Genomic DNA, 18726 nt, shown 5'->3' with positions numbered 1-18726 from the left:
TTTCTGAACTGTTTTTTCAAGGGACTACCCAGTGCCAGATCCACCAGGCCTGTTTGACGGCCATGTCTGGCCCATGTACATGAAACATAAAAACAAGTTGTTTTCTGTTGTTCATGATTCCCTCACTCAGATGTGCAAGTAATTCGGAGTGTTTGATAGTGTTGTCATCAACTGTATGTGCTGTTCAATAATTGCTCACCTACTAGAAGTTGTATAGACAGAAATAGGGCAGAAAACACTCTCAATAAGCTGTGGAGAAAAAGGCTGGAGTTCTGTTTGCTCAGTTTCTATGCAACAACAACCCTATAGTGGAATATTTTTGAAACAAAAGACTGAGTACATAATTAGAAGGTCTCATCAAATAAAAAAAGATCAATTACAGAGCTCAATTAGCCGCAGTGATTAAGTGCCCGTATGGAATGAAAACCAGAAGACAGGTATTCAAGGACCAGGGCTGGTGCGGAGCAAATTGCACAGCCTCTGGGCGACAGAACACCTCTGTCCATGGTGTTGTGCAGGAGCACCTTAGAAGGAAGTGTGGGGAAACATCTGAAGATTCAGTGGAAACTCCTTACAAAGGCTACCCTCTCCAACACCAAACCCCAGCTATGGCAAATACATCCGAAAAACATTGCATTTTCTACCAGTGGCAATGGGTCTGTTTTTCCCCAGGCATATGATTATTTTATATTCTAAACAATATTTATTGTCCCGTTTTAGATGAAGAGGATTTTCCAAATCAGCATTGTGGTGGTGGTGGTGGTGGTGGTAAAAGATCCTGTAATCTCAAAAGAATGTTTGGTTACGGACTCTGAGAATGTCCCAGGTGTCTTTGGAGTAAGTAATACTGCATCCAGGTCTGAGAGACAAGCATCACGGTCATTACTGTTACGAATGCTAGGTCTTCTCAGTCTTCTTTGGTTTGCTGTTGCATTTTCACTGCTCTGTATTAGGTGGCTGGGAATGCTGAATCAAACAAAACATTGTCAGAGTAATTTAGGAACACTCTGGTGACATTTAGTACTGACCGTGTGAGCATTTTGCTGACCTGTTGAGAAATTTAGTCATTAAATTAGGAAATGAGCATCTGATATTTGTGCACTAGCTGCTTAAATGCTCTGCTTAATCCTCTTGAGCCCCAATCTCAATTTCTGAGCCATTGACAGTGGCCAAAGCAAACAGTGAGGTCAGGGGAAATATTTAGGTATTAACAATGCCCAGGACTCCGAACAAAATAGAATTAGTCTTACTCGGGGTGATAGTGGTTGCTCAAAGTGATTTATAAGCATGAACTGCAGCTCGTGCTTTCTATCCATAGTCCTTCCCTAGTTGCTGGGTACAGATAATTCAGATCTGCTGTGAAAATGAATCATTCCCCAGCCACATTGGTGCACCAAATAACATTGCATTGTATATTATTAGAATAAAGTTAATGAGCAGACTTGTTCTTAGATGGACTGTTGAAAAGGGTACTTAAGGGTAAGGGGATATGGGGGGAGGGGTGGGACTGGCAATGTATACAGTTTTTCTTGTGAGAGCAGGGATCTTGCTCCACGGGGGCTGCAGTTCAATTTCACGGTTGAACTCTGCAGCCCAGGCTGTTGTCACTGGCTGTACGGCTGAAGCACCTCTGTGACTGGCTGCTCTCTCTCTCTCCCCGAGAATGAAGGGGAGCAGCTGCAGGCAACCAGAAAATAACGAGCGAGAAAATGCAGCTGTCAGAGACTGTGATTCCAGAAAATAACAAAGGAGCACAAAAAAAAAGAAAGGACTCACTGGGAGATTGGATTCCCATGGTTTCGGTTAACATGGGAGTTTTTCTTTCTCAAGGTGTAGCACGAGAAGCCTCGTGTACGACTTCAGACTTTCTCGCGCACAAACCGGCAAAAACGCCAGAAATGGAAAGGAAGGGACAATTGGAGCATTTGCACAAGCCTTAGAATCCACTGTGGAAAAGAAACATTTCCTGTCTTAGAAAGTTTCACAAGCATTCCTTGTAAGTCCACTGCTGGCTTTGGGGAATCTTTTTTTTTGCAGACATCTGAATCCATTTTTAAATCGTATCGATGGTAATAATTAGGGAGCGTGCCACTTATTATTGGTTACAGTGGGCGAGGCAGTCCAGATGTAGTATTCTAGCCTGTTGTGACGTGTGTGACCCCCATTAAGTGCCATGAAGTGAATGTGAGAGGCTCCAGTGGGTGAGGTTCTTGAATACCAGGGAAAGCATCCACAGATGTACTGTCTGGATTGGAATGCCGTGCTGTAGGGTGTGGGTCCTTGGACTGGCGCCACACTGTGTGGGCCCAACCGTGAAGAAACCCATGTCGTGTTGCTAATTGGTTTTTGGGATTACGTACTGTATACCACATCTCACTGAGATTTCATTGTCAGGGAGCAGGTCTCTGGCGGAAATGTTTCACCGCAGTCTGGCTGGCTGGAGCTGTGGTCTGCTGTTTGCAATTGTGTTATGGACGATACGTTGGATAAAAATCTAGGCTCTCGTGTCTCTCAGACACAGTTGATTGAGAATGCTTTCAGTCGTGAGAGATGGTTGGGAGTGTAAGAGTTGCTTGGGTGTGTTCCTGCCAATCAAATTTATAGACACCCCCCAGGCAAAATGGACTGAAAAGAAGACCACCCACCCTTGATTCCTTGCATATTTGACGATGGATTTATCGATTCATGATGAGTGTACCCTGGTCCCAATGAGAAGAAGGGTTATTTCAATGGTATGACCTCAGTGTCAGAAAAAAAAAATTGTTGCAGTGATAAATCATTTCCCATGTTCATGTTTCTCCATTGCAAAGCTGACCTTTTTAGAACAAGAGTGTCTTATTTACAGGGCTGGCGCAACCCATACTTGGGCCTGGGTGCAAGTAAATACAAAAGCCTCCTTCCCCGGCTTCCTTCTCACTAAGCCAGTGCACACAGAGCAAGAGAGCAGAATTAAAACGGGGGTAACATATTGAACTATATATACTTAGTATATGCATATATACTTAGTAACTAGTTATTTAAAAGTGAAAAACATGGGCCTACCTTACAACTTGACTCATCGCTGCAAACTTAGCAATGATATCACTGAAATCCACCTGCCTTGCGGTGCAGTTCTCTATAGACAGCAAAGCCAGGGCTGACAGTCTTTCCTGTGACAGGGTAGACCTTGGATAAGTTTTGATCAACTTCAGTTTTGCTAAACGAGCGTTCAGCACTGGCGACAGCAACTGGAATTGTTAAAAACAGTATGGAGAAACTTCAGTTTTAACAAGCCCATTTTTTTAAAAAATTGGGTATTTGTCAGGCAGGGTAGTATAGAAAGAGGTAGAATTTTTATTGTCTTTTTAAATTACATTCTGAAATTTAAATGGAATTGGCTTGGAAATCACAAGAAGGAAAGAACAAGAAGTTTGCACAGGGTACGGTATGTAGTCCACAATGCCTTTATATTTAAAGCTCAACCCCGGTCACTTCTTCAAGCAAAATTAACCCTTACTTGCGGCTATATAGGATCGAATTCACTTTTGGCAGGTTTCACTTTTCCATTGGATTATGTGGAAAGTGATGGAAGTCTGTCTCTTGGGCCTCAAACTAGCTACGCTGGTTTATTTAACAGAGGGTTCGTAATTTTTGGGACAGTTGAGGTAGTTTAAATAACACCAAAAAAGGAAAATAAGTCTCAAAGCCTGTTGGCTCTGACTCACCAAGATAAGATTGAAGGCATGCTTCACATTGTGCATTTATTTGTTAAAACATTCTCCTATCGTTTCTAATCTGAGTCGGAAGCAAATGTTTGATCATTGGCAACAAATGCAATTGAGCTATTTTGGAACCTCACAGGCTGCTTTTCCACACAGCAGGAGGTTATTTTGGATCTCGATCAAATGGCCATGCTGTGGAAAAAAAGTTTATCATTTCCCAAATACCATTAGTGTTAGTGCACAGTGATAGGTAAATCAGGTTGACCATTTATAGTTTCTCTCATGCCTTCATTTTCGTGCCTGCCAATTTCAACTCTTTAAGGAATGCCAGAAGCACTCAAATAAGGATACACAGAATAAAAAAGCTATAAGAAAAGAAAACCAGACAAATTATGAAGTAATAAACCATTTCATTTCTGTGAAGTGAACTCTGTCTCCCTTGAGGCAGAAGGAGGGAAATTAAATCCAAGTCTTGAGTTGCTTGGGACCGAGGGAAAACGTCTGTGTTTGCCTTTGTGTTTAGAGATTAGGATCAGCAAGCCAGTCTTTGATATGCTAGCAGAACACCCAGCACACTTATTTATTTTACTAGTAATATTCATCTTACTTTTGACAAATGAACAATCTTAAATAACAACACAGGATACTCCGTATATGTAAAGCGAGCCACTGAAATAAAATATTATATATTAACCATAAACTATTTCATTCCACTGTTAAACAATTTTCAATGTAATCAAGGCAGTCAGTATTTGAAAAGACCCTGTGCATAACTAACAGAAGTTCTTTTGTACTTGATATCAGGTTTCCCCCGATTCTGGAGAGGGATGTTGGACTTCAGACAGGGTACTTGGGAGAGGTTATCGGCTGTAAATGTGATAACAGAAGGAGGTAGACTTGCGCAGCAGTGACAGTTGTCAGATCTAGCCCGGGCTTCAAAATTAATAAAACAGTGCTTTACAGAATAGGTGAAATTCCCAGTTGCATAGATTTGTTCATTTATTGTCGAAATTAATTTAGTAGCATTCGTTAGGAGTGTGTATTGTGCTCTCTGATGCCGATGTCGTAATAAAGCTTTACTCTGGCATTGAGACCACAGTGTTGAGCTTGCTGCTGTGGATGAGCTAGTATTTACACAGTGGCTGGCCACCTGTCATTCGGTGGTAAGTAATTCAACAGGAGCCCTGTACCACCTGGAGGCAATTACAATTCCAGAATAATTAGGTTCAACAGGGTTCCAAAACTCTGGTATAAACATGAGGCAGGATTCAATCAGAGGTAGACTGTGGAAGGGAGTAGGTTCACCTCAGTCATGATGAGCTCCTCTGGAACTTCCATCCTATTTGGTCCTTTATAACTTAAGAAGCATTAGTGCTAGTTATTTAACTTTGTACATGTCTCTTATTGGACAGACCATTGTTATATCTCCAATGTGTCTTTGAATACGTGTAGCTCTTGTATTATACAATCACATGCAATATGATCTTTTTCCTCCTTCTGTCAGTAATCCTCTTCCCAGGCATCCAACAGCTACATTTGTTCTGTCATCACTTGCGAGAATCCCCTAACTTGGCACTAAAGGGTCAAGCATATTTTTTTTCTTCATCATTCCTCTAAATATGGACTGCAGTTCACTTCCACTTTCCCTCAGAGCATCTCCCAGGTTATAAGCTCACTAAAGGCTCCATATGGGATTGGACCACAGCAATACAAGAAGTGTGGATCTCATACAGTTAAGGTACTTGCCTGGGCACAGGCTGGGCTCCATGATCAATGATTTCTGCATTCAAACTTGGATCAGTATTCCCCAAAAGGCCGTGGCAGCTCCACAACTAGCACTTTGATTGTTAGTAGATAAGTTATATTATACTTTTGGAAGCCTCAATAATGTGGCTGGAAGAGCATTCCGTACTCCGACTGTTCTGGCCAAGACTAAAGGGATCCATCTTTGCTGGATGGATTCCAGAGCAGCAGTATATTTTTTACAGGTTAATAGCTGTGGGGATAAAAGATAACTGATGGCCAGATGAAAGGAGTTCAAATTCACTGTGCAAGGCGTGGTCATGACAGTCAATGATTATATTGGCCTTCACCAGTATTAGTTTGACATAGATATCTGAAAGCTGTAGCTGTTGTGCACCTTGCTACCTTCAGAATCATGCTCAGTCTGTTTTATTGCATGCGTTAAGCTTACCATACAAGGCTACTGAAGTGAATTTTAGGACAGTTTTAATGGAAGTTCTATAGAATAAAGTTAATGTTGTAGTATACACATTAAAACAGTTTTCTGAAGAAGAACAATCGCTGTTGGCTCTTCTTATATTTGGAATCTGTATTTTTCCTCAAAGGTTAGTTTGTAATCATCAATAGTGCCAAGATATTTGTAACTGTTGATAGTTTCAATTTCTTGCTCTTCAATGACTGTGGGTTTTGCAGCTGGTCATTACTTTCTATAATCAATTATCTTGTCTTTGGTTTTTGACACATTAAGTGGAAGGAAGGAGTTGTTCCGCCATCAGTGTCAATTTCTTATAGGAGACTGACAATGACAGAGTAATCAGCAAACGTAATGGGTTGTCTCTCCTCAAAAGGGCTTTACAGCTGTTCATATACAGAATGTATAGGATGGGGATGCACACTCCCTGAGGAGGCCAAGTGGAAGAGCAAAGATACTTTAATATAAGACCATTTACCCTCACTTTTGTGTGATCTTTTGGTCAAAATGTCTAAGATCCAACCAATATTGAACTGTAGACTAAAACTGGAGAGTAATCTCTTCACTAGCAAGTGTAGTTGAAAGGTGTTAAGGTGGTGACTAATGCTGTACGGAATCTTACAAGGGAAGTCTTACTCATGCATTTTGCAGTTAACACTCCTGATGTAAAGTCTTTGCTATAGCTAAACTTTATTTGTGCTGATCAATGTTCTCCCAGAACTCACAATTGCAAATATTTAAGCATTTTGTCATAAGAATGAAATTATTTTTTTGTCTTCCTTATTAGTTATATATTTAATTTTAATTATAGGCTTTGATTGGGTTTTGCTTCCCCTCTGTACCTTATAATTAGATTTTGTGCAGGATAGGTTCCCACTATCAATTAAGTGCACAGGTTGTGTGGGATGAAAGGGTGCTGTTGTTAAATACCTGTGATTGTGTATCTTGTCCAAATAAATACATGTATTTGGTGCATGTGTGGGCGGCATTGTGAAGCAGGTGTTAGCATTGTTACCTCGTGGTGCTGGGGCCATGAGCTCAATTCCTCAATATATACACGGAGTATGTTCTCCTATTGTTCATATGGGTTTCCTCTGGGTGCTCCAGTTTCCTCGTGTAGGGTTAATTGGCTTCTGGGAAAATTAGCCCTAATGTTTGAGAGTGTGTGTTTGTGTCTGTCTGCCCTGCAGTGGAACCCACCCAGTGTGTATCTTTCTTTGCACCCATTGCTTGCTGGAACCTGCCAACCCTGTAGGGGATAAAACATTTAGAAAATGTATGGATGGAAGTACATGTGTGAGTAGTTGAGCTGGGCAGTGATACCTCATATTCTCATTCATATTTAGTAAAATTGTAAAATGAATGAATATTAATATATTTCCCTTAATATACACAAGATCAAAGCTGACAATGGACTGAAAAACAGGAATAATAATGCAAAAATAAAACAATATGTCAGCGTGAAAGTTAATTATGGCTCAGCACCTGCTCTACATTCTTTCCTTATGCAAGAAGAAAAAAATCTTCTCGCCCCTGAGCTGTAATATAAAATTTTACATGTTAATCAGATTTGCACCATGTAGAACTGAATTACAGGAATGCTGAAAGACAGAGAAAATTAATAATATACAGCCAAGCAAGTGGGTTAGAACTTCTGAACTTGTAAAGAGGCCAGGAGACCGCAGATGCTGACATCTCAAACGCTCACAGTCTGGGCAGCCAGCTCATCGACAATCATGGAAGAATCTGCAGACCGGCCAGATTCACACTGGCAGAGCCCACATCTTGGCAAGCGACTAGACTGTTTAGTGCCTCTTTTACCCCCAAAAGAAAGGTTCTCATCATGTCTAAAAAAACATACAGAAAAAAAAACTTTCTGACTGCCCGGGATGAACTCGAAAATAGCTTGATATTCTCAGAGGGCAGGGGAAGAGGCAAATATTTTTTTTCTGAGACCAAACATGGGCATATGTAGGCTTTGAAATGTTTTAGGAATTACTTGGTTTTCAAGCAAGTATGCGGGCGAGCTCTTTTTGTAGAGAAAGTGTCTGATGTGATGAACTCGTTTTGTCAGGGGAGCTGTACTCTGGTCCTCAACGACCGAAATCTAGCTGGGTTTTAAGGTCACAGCCTCGTTATTAAATCTCGGGAACAAAACAAATTATTTGACGGTATTGCAAAAGGTAAAATCGTGAACTTTGTGAAAGTACTGTATGGTCACCAGGCTGTCGCAGGCAGACGAGAAATCGCTGGCATCTCGATGGGCGAGAGCGAGAGTTTGTGAGAATTGTGACGTGAAAGTGGCCCTTTCTGCTCACTAGTCGCTGTAAACAAATGAGAAACATGGTCCCCTAACAACGTTAATTATTATGAGTGTATTTCACCTGGTTGTTTGTTTATTCACAATACTAAAAAGTATCTAAATACATATTCCTTGTGGCTTCATTAAAATGTTCACTTGGTCTAAAGCATGTTTACAATGTAATAGGGCAGCTGTTGCATCACCAGAAGCTTTGTTGCTTCCTTCTGAATCACAGGCAATGATGGCAGTGTGGTGCTACACGTGTATTGAAACTTTGTCTCTGTTGTGATGTAAATTGGAGGTTGTACACGTTAGAGCGTTCTTGGTAGTTTCATTACCGATTCATTATACCCCTGAAATGTAAAAACAGCATTGCAGTTTCCTTATAAGAACAAGGAAATGCTGCAAATAATCCAATTAAGCAAACAATGATTTCAAATTAGGATTAAAGCACTCTGGTGGGAAGAAAACCAGAAACCTTTGCTTTAGAATAGTTTTGCTGTATAAAGACCCTCATGAAAGTGTACCTTGCACTTTAACTCTGCTGTGCTTGCATAAATATTTTTACCACCCATTCCTGTTGCTACAGTTTTCTCTGGGTTTCCTTCCCTCTCTGCTACAGGGTCTCATCCTGTACAGGTTTTCCTCATCCTGGTGGTCCACACATTCCTGCAAAGTTTCATTATTTCATTGAAACCTTACCTGAACTAATTTGCTGCTTGACTGGAATATTAGCAAGTTTTTTTTTTCTTACTCAGAAGTTTGTGATGTTATTTAATTTAGGAAATGCAACAGTTAAAATGTAACCTCCAACACGTTTAAGAGCTGAAAAGAGTCAACCAGTTTAAATGTATTCTATTTAAATTAATTAATTCAGTCAATTAATTAATCATAAGGGCTCAGTTTGTAACTGAGAGGTGGCCGGAAGAAAAAACAATCTCTGGATCTCCGGGATCAGGACTGGGAACGCCTGCTCAATCACATTTCTCTGTGCTTTACACATCACTTCACTCTACACTGTAAGCTATTGTCTGGGAAGTATTGGGAATGATATACCGGAAACTTTGTTCCCAGTCCAGCATTCGTCATGGGTTTTGATGAGAGAAGTTATTGTTTAAAAAACTGCATTGAAGTTAATTCACGGTATTGAAGCTGAATGAGCAGCGTCAACTGTACTTTAGGAATGCTGCACTGCAGTAAATCGGAGAACGAAATACAGAAACACTGAACGAAATATAACGTTATCAATACAGCCAACAAGCGGATAAAGAAATCTATACTTCGTTTAAAGCGAATCAACCATTTTCACTACGCTATCAATTGTGAATTATTAAAGGTGCACTCGAGTAAAATTAATTGAATTAATTTAATCCCGGTTTAAATGTGTGTATTAAATTCCTTGAAGTCCCAAATGATTCTATTTCTTACTGATGTTTTATTAATTTCGTGATTGCACATTCTCTATTTTTTAACGAGCTCGGTAACCAGAACATATTTAGTTATACCTAGCGTTCAATACCATCAAGAACAAGTCTTCGTCATGTTATTATTTGAAAATTGGAACAGGGCTAAGACATTCTCTTGCTCAAAAGTAGCCCCGCCTGTTTACGACTGAAAGGACCAATAGAGATGCCGCTCAGCCTCAGCCACTCCCCGGTTTGGAAAACAAAACCGCAAAACTACATTTGAACAGACTAATCACAGCCCAGGTGGGATTAACCCTTACCTCGCACACGTACTAAAAGCTTATGATTATTATATTATAACTTTATTAGGATGTTAAAGCATAAGGAATAATTTTAGGAACACTGTTCTTCTATAAAGACCTAGTATATGCATTAGACGTAAGAACAACACACTTACCTGAACTAGTACTGCGCAGAGTAATGTTTTATACATCGCCCTGCATCTACAGGGACACTACTTGTGTGGTATAAAGACAGGGCATGAATACATTTATGCATGTTTGTGCGAAACCCTGTGATGAATGATTAATGAACATCTTACTTCAGCTATCCTTTTTGTTTGGAGTGTGTCTAGCATGTTGTTTTTTAGAGCACGATGACTTAACGCGCGGTTGCACACCTTGTACTATAGATAACGTGGAGGATTGTTGTATCGGCGCTCGCTTGCTTCACCCTGGCTATCTCCTTGGCACCTCGTCGATCGGCTCAACGTTCTGCTGATAGAAACCGAAAACAACATGGCCGCGGCCAGGGCAATCTAACTTTTGTTTGGTAGTTTCATAAAAAGTTTGATCGTGGCTGTCGTTGTTTATTTTCCCCCCCAGAAGCAGAGAGTTCATTTCGAGATGAACCATCGTAGTCCCTGAAGAGACTGAAGATATTTCCTGCCCCGTTCCAGCTCTTAGCTGCTTTGCTGATTGATGAAGTGCAGAAGGTTTGGATTGGGAAGTCAGTATTGACCGTCTAAGATCAAACTAAATGCCGTTGCAAAGTGTTATTTTGCGTAGATGTTGATTTAGAGTATCGGCGTTTAGTAAAATCCTCAACGGTTGTCTACGTTTCCAAAGGTTCTTTAATTCTCAAACTAGAATTTTGAAGGAGCAATGTATACGATTTCCGTCTTATTTTAATTCCCTTGTATTTTTGTAAGCGGACTAAACATCTAATTAAGAATCGGAACTGTAAATGTGCAAAAGATCTATGGGTTGAAAGTGGAGAGAAAAATCGCACAGGAATAAAACAGACACAAGTGCTTTCACGGTCATAATGTAGCATTTAGAGAAAATAGCACGTGTGGTTGTGTCATCCCGATAAAAATAAAAGGAAGCTACTGAATATCCGTAAAACATTCCAAACCCCACACTAATCAGGAAAGCAAGCAAGCAAGAAATGGGTCTGGTGTACTTCGTGTTCTGCTTCATCGGGCGATCCATAGACTTGCTGTGCTTCATGTTGGACTTGAATTTTTGGATCGTCAACTCTTTGATGAGGCTGCTGTGGGCTGTGTTCTCCTTCATCTACCATCTGCCCGCGCTCATCACCAACGCGCTGCTGGACTGCTGGAACCTGATTCTGCTCGGCCTGCTGTCCGCGGCGGAGGCGGTCGTGGGGTTGGCGCAGGGCTCCCTCAACGTGCTGGGCGGCTGCCTGCGGGCCCTCTGCGGCGTCCTGGAGAGCTTCAAGATGGTGGGCCACCTCTCCTCGCACGTGCTCCTCCGGGCCAGGGACCTGCTGCACCGCGGCCTGCTGTCGGGGCAGTCGGTCCTGCGGCAGCTCTGCGACGGCTGCGGCATCGCCCTCAGCCTCGTCCTCTACTTCGTCAACACGGTCGTCAACATGCTCCTCATCGGCACGCAGAACTGCTTCGCTCTGGCGGCCGCCACGTGGGAGGTGGTGTCCGGGCCCTTCCAGAAGGCCCTCGAGCTTGCCCTCACTCTCTTCAGCTACCTCTCCAGCAGCCTGGTGGGCACGGCCATCCTTCTGTGGACGCCCTGCCAGGTGGCGCTGGAGTTCCTCTGCTCCCTCAGCCATATTTTCATCAGCGTCTTCCTGCTCAACCTGTACGGCCTGGTGCTCACCCTGGGCATCGTCTCGGCCACCACCCTCTACCTGAACCCCGACCTGTCCCGGCGCGGGGCGGATCGCACCCTCCGCTACATCAGCACCGTGCCCGCCCTCTACCGCCTCCAGCGGGTCCTGCAGCGCCTCTACCTGCTCGCCTTGGCGCGGGCGCAGGCCGTGGTGGAGGCGGACGTCTGGCAGCGAGGAACCTGGCCGGGCAGCGGGGCCGGGCACAGAAGAGGGGCTACGCAGGCAGCCACGCCAGCGGGAGGAAGTGTGGGGGCTGGCGCCGGGGAGGTCAGGCAGCCAGGGGTCATGGAGGAAGAAGGACCTCCAGTGGGCGGAACGGCCGCCCTCATTCAGCACGCCCTAGGTCCCCCAGAACATGCGGGCGGGCAGGGGGACGAGCCCCCCGAGAACAGTACCCAGTCCGCCTCTGCCACCCCCAGCTCCAGCATGGACAGACCCTTGCAGAGGTGCCCTTCAGCTGAGGGGTACAGAGGGCCGCCCCCAGACAGCCTGCTGACGATGCTGAAGGAGCACGAGGAGAGGAAGAAGTGCGTGATATGCCAGGATTGCGTCAAGACCGTCCTGCTGCTGCCCTGCCGGCACCTGTGCCTGTGCCGCGACTGCGCCAACATCCTCCTGCGCCAGCCCATCTACCAGCACAACTGCCCGCTCTGCCGCCAGATGATCCTGCAGACCATGGACGTGTATCTCTGAGCCGATGGGCTTGAGGACCGCGAGCAAGTTTTTACACTAATGGAAAAGCAGTGCCTGCTATTGATGCTGGCAGGAGGGTGAATTGCAGGTTAATGAACCAGCTTCTCAATTAATTAGATAGCCTCTCATACACTAATTTACCCTTGTAGATGTTCCGGTCTGTTCCATCTCTGGCTCTAAAAGGCAGCTAAATAGTTGAATGGTTAATCAGCCATCAGTAGACAAGTAGCAAGATGTCACTCCAAGTGAGTGATCAAGCCAGGACTGGAAAATGCAGTTCCATCGGTATTTTATCATCTTACTTCAGTCCATTTCTGGAAGGTGTGCAAGGTTTTCAAACTGTAACAGATGTGTTCATTTTTAGGTCTCATTTTGAGATGGACTTTTTACATTATTATTCATTTTCTTGTTTTGTGTATATATGGTAAATGACGGCATTAACTCATCTGTAAAAAGCCGTAGTCCCTTCTTTTTTGGCACGGAAATATAGTCTGGCCGGTCCTTTGCATTCCTGCCTGGTGCTCTCACCATCCGATTGTCCTTCTCCACTGGCTGTCACTTTTGAATGTGATTGAAATCCTCTCACAAGTTATTATTTGTCTGCTGCTCTGCTTTTTGACATAGTTGGGGTAATGTCCTGAGCTCTTGAGGCTTTTTTTTGGGAAGTGGAAATTGATCACCTCTAGCAGTTAGGGTAGGGGTCAGTTCCAGGTTTTCCTTTGCAGTTCCCTATCCTGATCAGTTCTGAAAATCTAAAAAAGAAATTGGAATTCAAAATGTAGACTTGACCCCACCTCGGTCAGCAGTGACCACAGTTGAAAAACAGTAGTGCTCTATGCTGGGTTTCTGAACTCAGTTTATCTGTGCGTAATCAAAGTCACTTTCTGAAGGCTTATTAATGCATTAATTGAAGTTCTCCTCTGTCTTTCAGTCAAACTAGCTTGTGAGAGTTGAGTACTACATAGCACCTATGTGTGATGCATCTTACAGTGCTTTCTGTACATCTTCTTGAATAATCCAAGCCAAATGCACTATTGTACATACGATTGTGTACTGCTGTCTATTAAAATATCTCTAGGATGCCTTTCAGCCTGCACATGAAATTGCACTCTCCTTGTTCAATTAAAATGAGTTTCCATCACTCGTGATCACACCAGCCCCATCCTAGGTGTTAATACTGTGGCTTGCTGTCCCTTCTCAGCTGTGATCAGGCTGTATATTTGCACCCTGCTTCTAGATGTGTTCAGGCAGGATGAAATAGGCACTGGTGGCGCAGTCTTGCAGTGCTTTCTGTACATCTTCTTGAATAATCCAAGCCAAATGCACTATTGTACATACGATTGTGTACTGCTGTCTATTAAAATATCTCTGGGATGCCTTTCAGCCTGCACATGAAATTGCACTCTCCTTGTTCAATTAAAATGAGTTTCCATCACTCGTGATCACACCAGCCCCATCCTAGGTGTTAATACTGTGGCTTGCTGTCCCTTCTCAGCTGTGATCAGGCTGTATATTTGCACCCTGCTTCTAGATGTGTTCAGGCAGGATGAAATAGGCACTGGTGGCGCAGTCTTGCCACATGAAAACAACCCACTTGATATGATGACCTGAGGCTGCTTATAAAACTGTAGCTAGTGTGCTCAGCCAGTTATAGGCTCTCACTGGCTTGATGTGAAGAAATGTGCAGTACAGTTTACGAAGTTAGGTGGCTTTTCTTGTGTCTTCTTTGCTGAAGGCTAATGTTTTGAGATTTTACACATTTGTCCACATGCTTGCACACTGGGTTTTCTGAGCCATTCGGTCGTATTCAGAGGTAGAAGCTGAATTACACACTTTTATTTAGTAAATGTTCTGATTTAAAGGGTGCAGATTCCACACACACCTGAATAGTGTAAGATACATTTGGTAAAGAGAGGGTATCAAACATTCCCTTGGTTGTTCTTTCAAGCTTTTAGCAATGTTGGGATATTTTTTAATTTTGTATGTGCTCTCTAATCCTCACCTTTCATTTCAGATGCGCTTCAGCTTCCTTTCTAGCGCTGTCAAAAGAAGACACCAGTCATTGATCTGTTGGCTGAAATTACAGTTGATGTGATGTTGGAACGGAGGTGCTTACCTTTCATTTGGGCCTTGACTAAAAGGGTATTGATCAGCATTCTTTGAAATATAACATTACAGTTTTACAGCAGGAAAACGCCTCTGTTTTGTGCATGCAATTAAATTAGTTTGTTTTGATCGCCAGAGAGCTGCCCTGAGTGCAACAGATAGAAAAAGAACAAATTCCGATAAGACTTTGTTTGGCTCAGAGGAGGGTGAAAAGTTCAGGAACAAAAAAACATCTTGTTTATTTTGATCTGCCTTCAGTGATTTAAGACCTCTTCAGATGTCTCCTATTTCACTGTTTGAAACTTGGCCAAGCTTTTTACTGCCACTTAGAAGATTTTTTATTTTCTCAAAACATTGAGTGAGTTTTCCCATTCCATGCTAAACAAATGTAATTCCTGATAAATTTTTTAATTCCCGCCTCAGATAGTATTTATTTTTTGGCCTTTTCAGTTTACTAGATGTTGCAGGATACAGAAATCAGTCCCAAAGGAGCTGTGTTGTTGGGTACCTGTGTTCTTGACTCTTCTACGTTGAAAAGTGCATTAGTTGTCTTGAGTATTAGCACTTTTTTTATCTGTGCATTAAGAAAGATGCTAAATGTTCATGGGTTAGTAAAGGAGTCGAGTCAAATGTTGTTCACTTTCGCACAGAGGAGAGTTCCTGGGTCTCTGTTTTATGCTTTCAATATTCCTTTGAAATTTTCAGTAGGGAAGTTAATCTTGTATGGTTTGACAACAGTGTTCTGTAACAGCTGTGAAACTTTCTAAAAACACCTTGATATAATGTCTTGACATTCTAAGTTGTGCTACTGTTGAGATGACTTTTCTGAAAGCAGGACATCTCTTTACCTCACCATACTGTTTAATCTGTGTGCTGTTCTCTCTTGTGTTGTAATGGCTATGCAATGTAATGGTTTAGCGTTGGTTTAAAACTGTGACACTGCTTGCTCCATTTTGTTTTCCTTAAAAACATTCCATGCTAAATGCTCAAATGATAACTCATAGTTATCACTCATGAATTTACAAATAGATGTAAAATCATTTTAACAACATTGAGATTTAATGACCAAGGAAGCTGGTTGTGCCATTGATTGATTAATCTTTAATAACTAAAGTTCTGTTCAGTTCAAGCCCCTTTGAAATTATGTGTCTTTCCTTATTCAGACATGTGTGCTGGATTTGTACATAAAACAGCAGGTCACAATGAAACATCAAAGGGCTGATATTCTCTTCACAGAAGCTTTTCTCCTTCCTGAGCTTCAGAGCTGAATGCTGTGCTCTAGTGCCAGTGATTAATTAGGAAATGTGGGCCTACCTTGTTTGCACAAAAGCCGCACTGGTTGAGCTCTGTAAAATATTCTGTATTTGTGGTAGCTCTTCAGGTCCACTCTCTCAAGCACTGAAGGGACAGGGCCTCAACACTTGCTAAAAGCTTCCTTCTCTTAGCTTGAGTCAGAGTGGTAAAATAATCCAGACAGAAGCATTCCAGTTGATTGCTGGCTGTGCTTGCGTCCATGTTTTCAAACATGTAGGCATTTCATCATCCCATGCGAGCCGATACTGAAACATTCTGCTTTTCCTTTCTTAATCATTGCCGCCTGTGATCATGAAAACAGAAGCAGGTGCTGTAATTGGCAATTTTAGGAGTGTTTGGTTAACTTAGATGGTGGCGGGGAACCTTTTAAAATGATGCTGGGAAAACAGCTGTCTCTTCAAGTTCATATAGGTCCTGGAGCTCTTACTTTATTCTATGGGTTGTTGCAATAAACTGTGAATACATTGGACCTTTTGTATGTCCGCATCGATGAAATGTCTGTGCAATGATTCTGAAGTCAGTATTTTGACAAAAATAAATGTGCTTCTTTATAAATACTGAACTGTTGGTGTTTTTTGTACTACATTATGTATACAATTATAATTTATTTGTGCAAGTATATACATATGTATTATACGGTGTCCTAAATATCTGTGTAATATATATACTGTATATAGTAGTCATGCACCAAGAATCACATGTCAAAGTTCTGGTTTCAATGTTGTTTAAAAAAATAAAATGTGCTATAGTATATCTGTACCAGAAATAGTTGAATACCAGACATTTATTCAGATCTCTAATTATTTATTATTACTCCAGCAACAATGTTCAAGAAGATCTGCTCCTTGTAATTCCTTATGGATGGATTCTGGATTCAGCTCTCTGTAAGTGCAATGGAATCCTGTCTCTGTATCGAACTGTAGAGAGGCCACCCTATGTGCCCTGTTTCCCTAAGGTATAAAAAGAGGTAACAGAAGACATTGAGTAATAGCATTTGTCATCATGGCTGGAAGTCTCTATGAAGCCTGGAGGCAAATGATCATAAACCACTAAAAAATAATCTATAAAACTAAATCTGCCATTGTCCCCTGCGGTGTCCATTGTTAAGAAACAGATAGAGTGGTAGCCTCACTAGGTAGATGATGGCCTGTGTCTTGTTACTGTGGACTCTGGAGGCAACAGCTGGAGTTTTGTGCCACAAACTGCCATCTACAGGATCCAAAGTGTCTGGAAGGATCATTTAATAATAGGCTACATGCACGAGGCCTTCCTGCCTGGCCTTCACTGAAGGAACCTCTTCTGAGGGTGAGCTGCAGTACGCCAGGCCAGGCCTCTGCTAAGAGGTGAACTGATTCAGTTTACCAGCACTATTACTTACGGGTGAATTAACTGCATTCAGGCAGAAGGGTTAACAACTTAGTTTCAGTCTACAATTACAAGGTAATGGCTCAAACTTCCACCTTTTAGCTGCATTGAAAGGACACTGAAGGCAGTTTATCTTTGTTACTTTTCATCCAGTCTTTTCAAGAATGGATTAGAGTGGAAGATCTTAGTCATTTCGCCAAGATCGCTAATAATCACAGTTCTCCAGAATCTAGAGGTATTTGTTACAGTTTATGGAATGGAATGTGTAATCAGTAGATGGGCATGATAATACGATTCAGTTTCATGGTTTACTGTATGATACGTGATGAAGGTTTTCAGCTGCTTATGTAGTTATAGATCTACATTTGGGTTCTGACCAATTGGTAATTGATGTGACTTGTCTAAAATCACCCTTTGCTCTTTCTTTCCATCAGTACTGCTGCATGCTGGCCCTCTGCCATGTTTATAGGATGTCTTAAATTCTGAGGAGCAAATTGATCAGCCCCTACTGCAATTTGGATGGACTGCAGTGTGTACCAGATGACTCGCTGCAGTACTGGTCTGAGATCAGTTTGTAATTTTTCTTTTCACATTGCTTTAAAATAAATACATAGTTTGGTGTGCAAGCAAAGCGTTGTGTTAATATTAAATGTACAAAAGTGCAAAGTTCCTGTTTTTTGTTCTTTTTCTAAATGCAGTCCGTTTATTGTGATGCTTCTTTAAAATTGTAGATTTTGATTGTTTGTTTCTGCAATGATTTCCATGAATGTCACAGGAGCTGGGATAATCTATAAAATGATTAAAAACAAAAAAGTGGGGGTAATAATCTCTTGACTCCTGGACTAACTGTAAAAGCTGTGCAACATTATTGTTTCTTCTTCAAATCCTGGGCTTTTTTCAGAGAGGAAGGATTAACTGCGTCTTAAGTGTGCCCATTCAGATTTTTCCTGAGACATCAAAAGTTTTACACACTGGGAATGTTAGAAATTGAGGTAAAGATTAATGACATGTAGTGTTTTATTAAATATCGGTATGTGCTGCGCTGTTGCTGGCCCTCTAAAACTAATGCTGCCTGCTCTCTCTTTTGAAGAGCTCCGCTGGTGTCCCATCAGGGGGTAGACTGATGGGAAGTGTGTTGTGGGGGAGGGGGATCACAGGAAAACCCCAGGCTTGAATAGGATGGTAGGCCTAGACATGCTCAAATCCGTGTTCTCTGGGCTGGGCTGGGCGAAACCACAGGGTTCCGATTAAAGCCCTTTGTTGTTTCTCGGAGAGATAATTGGGCAGCAGGCACCCCTCCTGAATTCTCCTGGCTGAGTGACAGCGGGGAGACGTGTGAAAAAAGAGATATGTGAGACCATGTCAGCTTTAACAAATACAGGGAAGCCACTTCATGGCCCCTGTTCACTCATTTAGCTATAAATGCAGTGTAAACCACTTAGACTTCAGCAGCCTCATTCAAAAAGGCCAGCT

General features: G+C 42.1%; 1 protein-coding gene across 3 annotated transcripts; it reads left to right on the top strand.

Moving 5' to 3' along the window:
• The first annotated feature begins 9824 nt into the window (after window positions 1–9824).
• On the top strand, window positions 9825–17922 carry rnf26 (ring finger protein 26). Of its 3 annotated transcripts, XR_015930088.1 has the most exons (4): window positions 9827–9927; window positions 10316–10632; window positions 14483–16772; window positions 17688–17922. XR_015930088.1 is itself a non-coding variant. In XM_088619330.1 (2 exons), the coding sequence occupies exon 2, from the start codon at window positions 11074–11076 to the stop codon at window positions 12466–12468; it is 1395 nt and encodes a 464-aa protein (XP_088475456.1). In that variant the 5' UTR covers window positions 9825–9927; window positions 10316–11073; the 3' UTR covers window positions 12469–13232. The 3 variants fall into 3 exon arrangements, 2 of the variants coding, with proteins under 2 accessions (XP_088475456.1, XP_088475457.1); XM_088619330.1 differs by lacking the exons at window positions 14483–16772; window positions 17688–17922 and having other exon boundaries at window positions 9825–9927; window positions 10316–13232; XM_088619331.1 differs by lacking the exons at window positions 14483–16772; window positions 17688–17922 and having other exon boundaries at window positions 9831–9927; window positions 10509–13232.
• The last annotated feature ends 804 nt before the right edge of the window (window positions 17923–18726 follow it).

Source organism: Lepisosteus platostomus, chromosome 25 (assembly GCF_059453375.1).
Source record: "Lepisosteus platostomus isolate fLepPlt1 chromosome 25, fLepPlt1.hap1, whole genome shotgun sequence".
Lineage (NCBI taxonomy): Eukaryota > Metazoa > Chordata > Actinopteri > Semionotiformes > Lepisosteidae > Lepisosteus > Lepisosteus platostomus.
The sequence above is the reverse complement of the archived record's forward strand: the minus strand, read 5'-3'. Positions and strand labels throughout refer to the sequence as shown.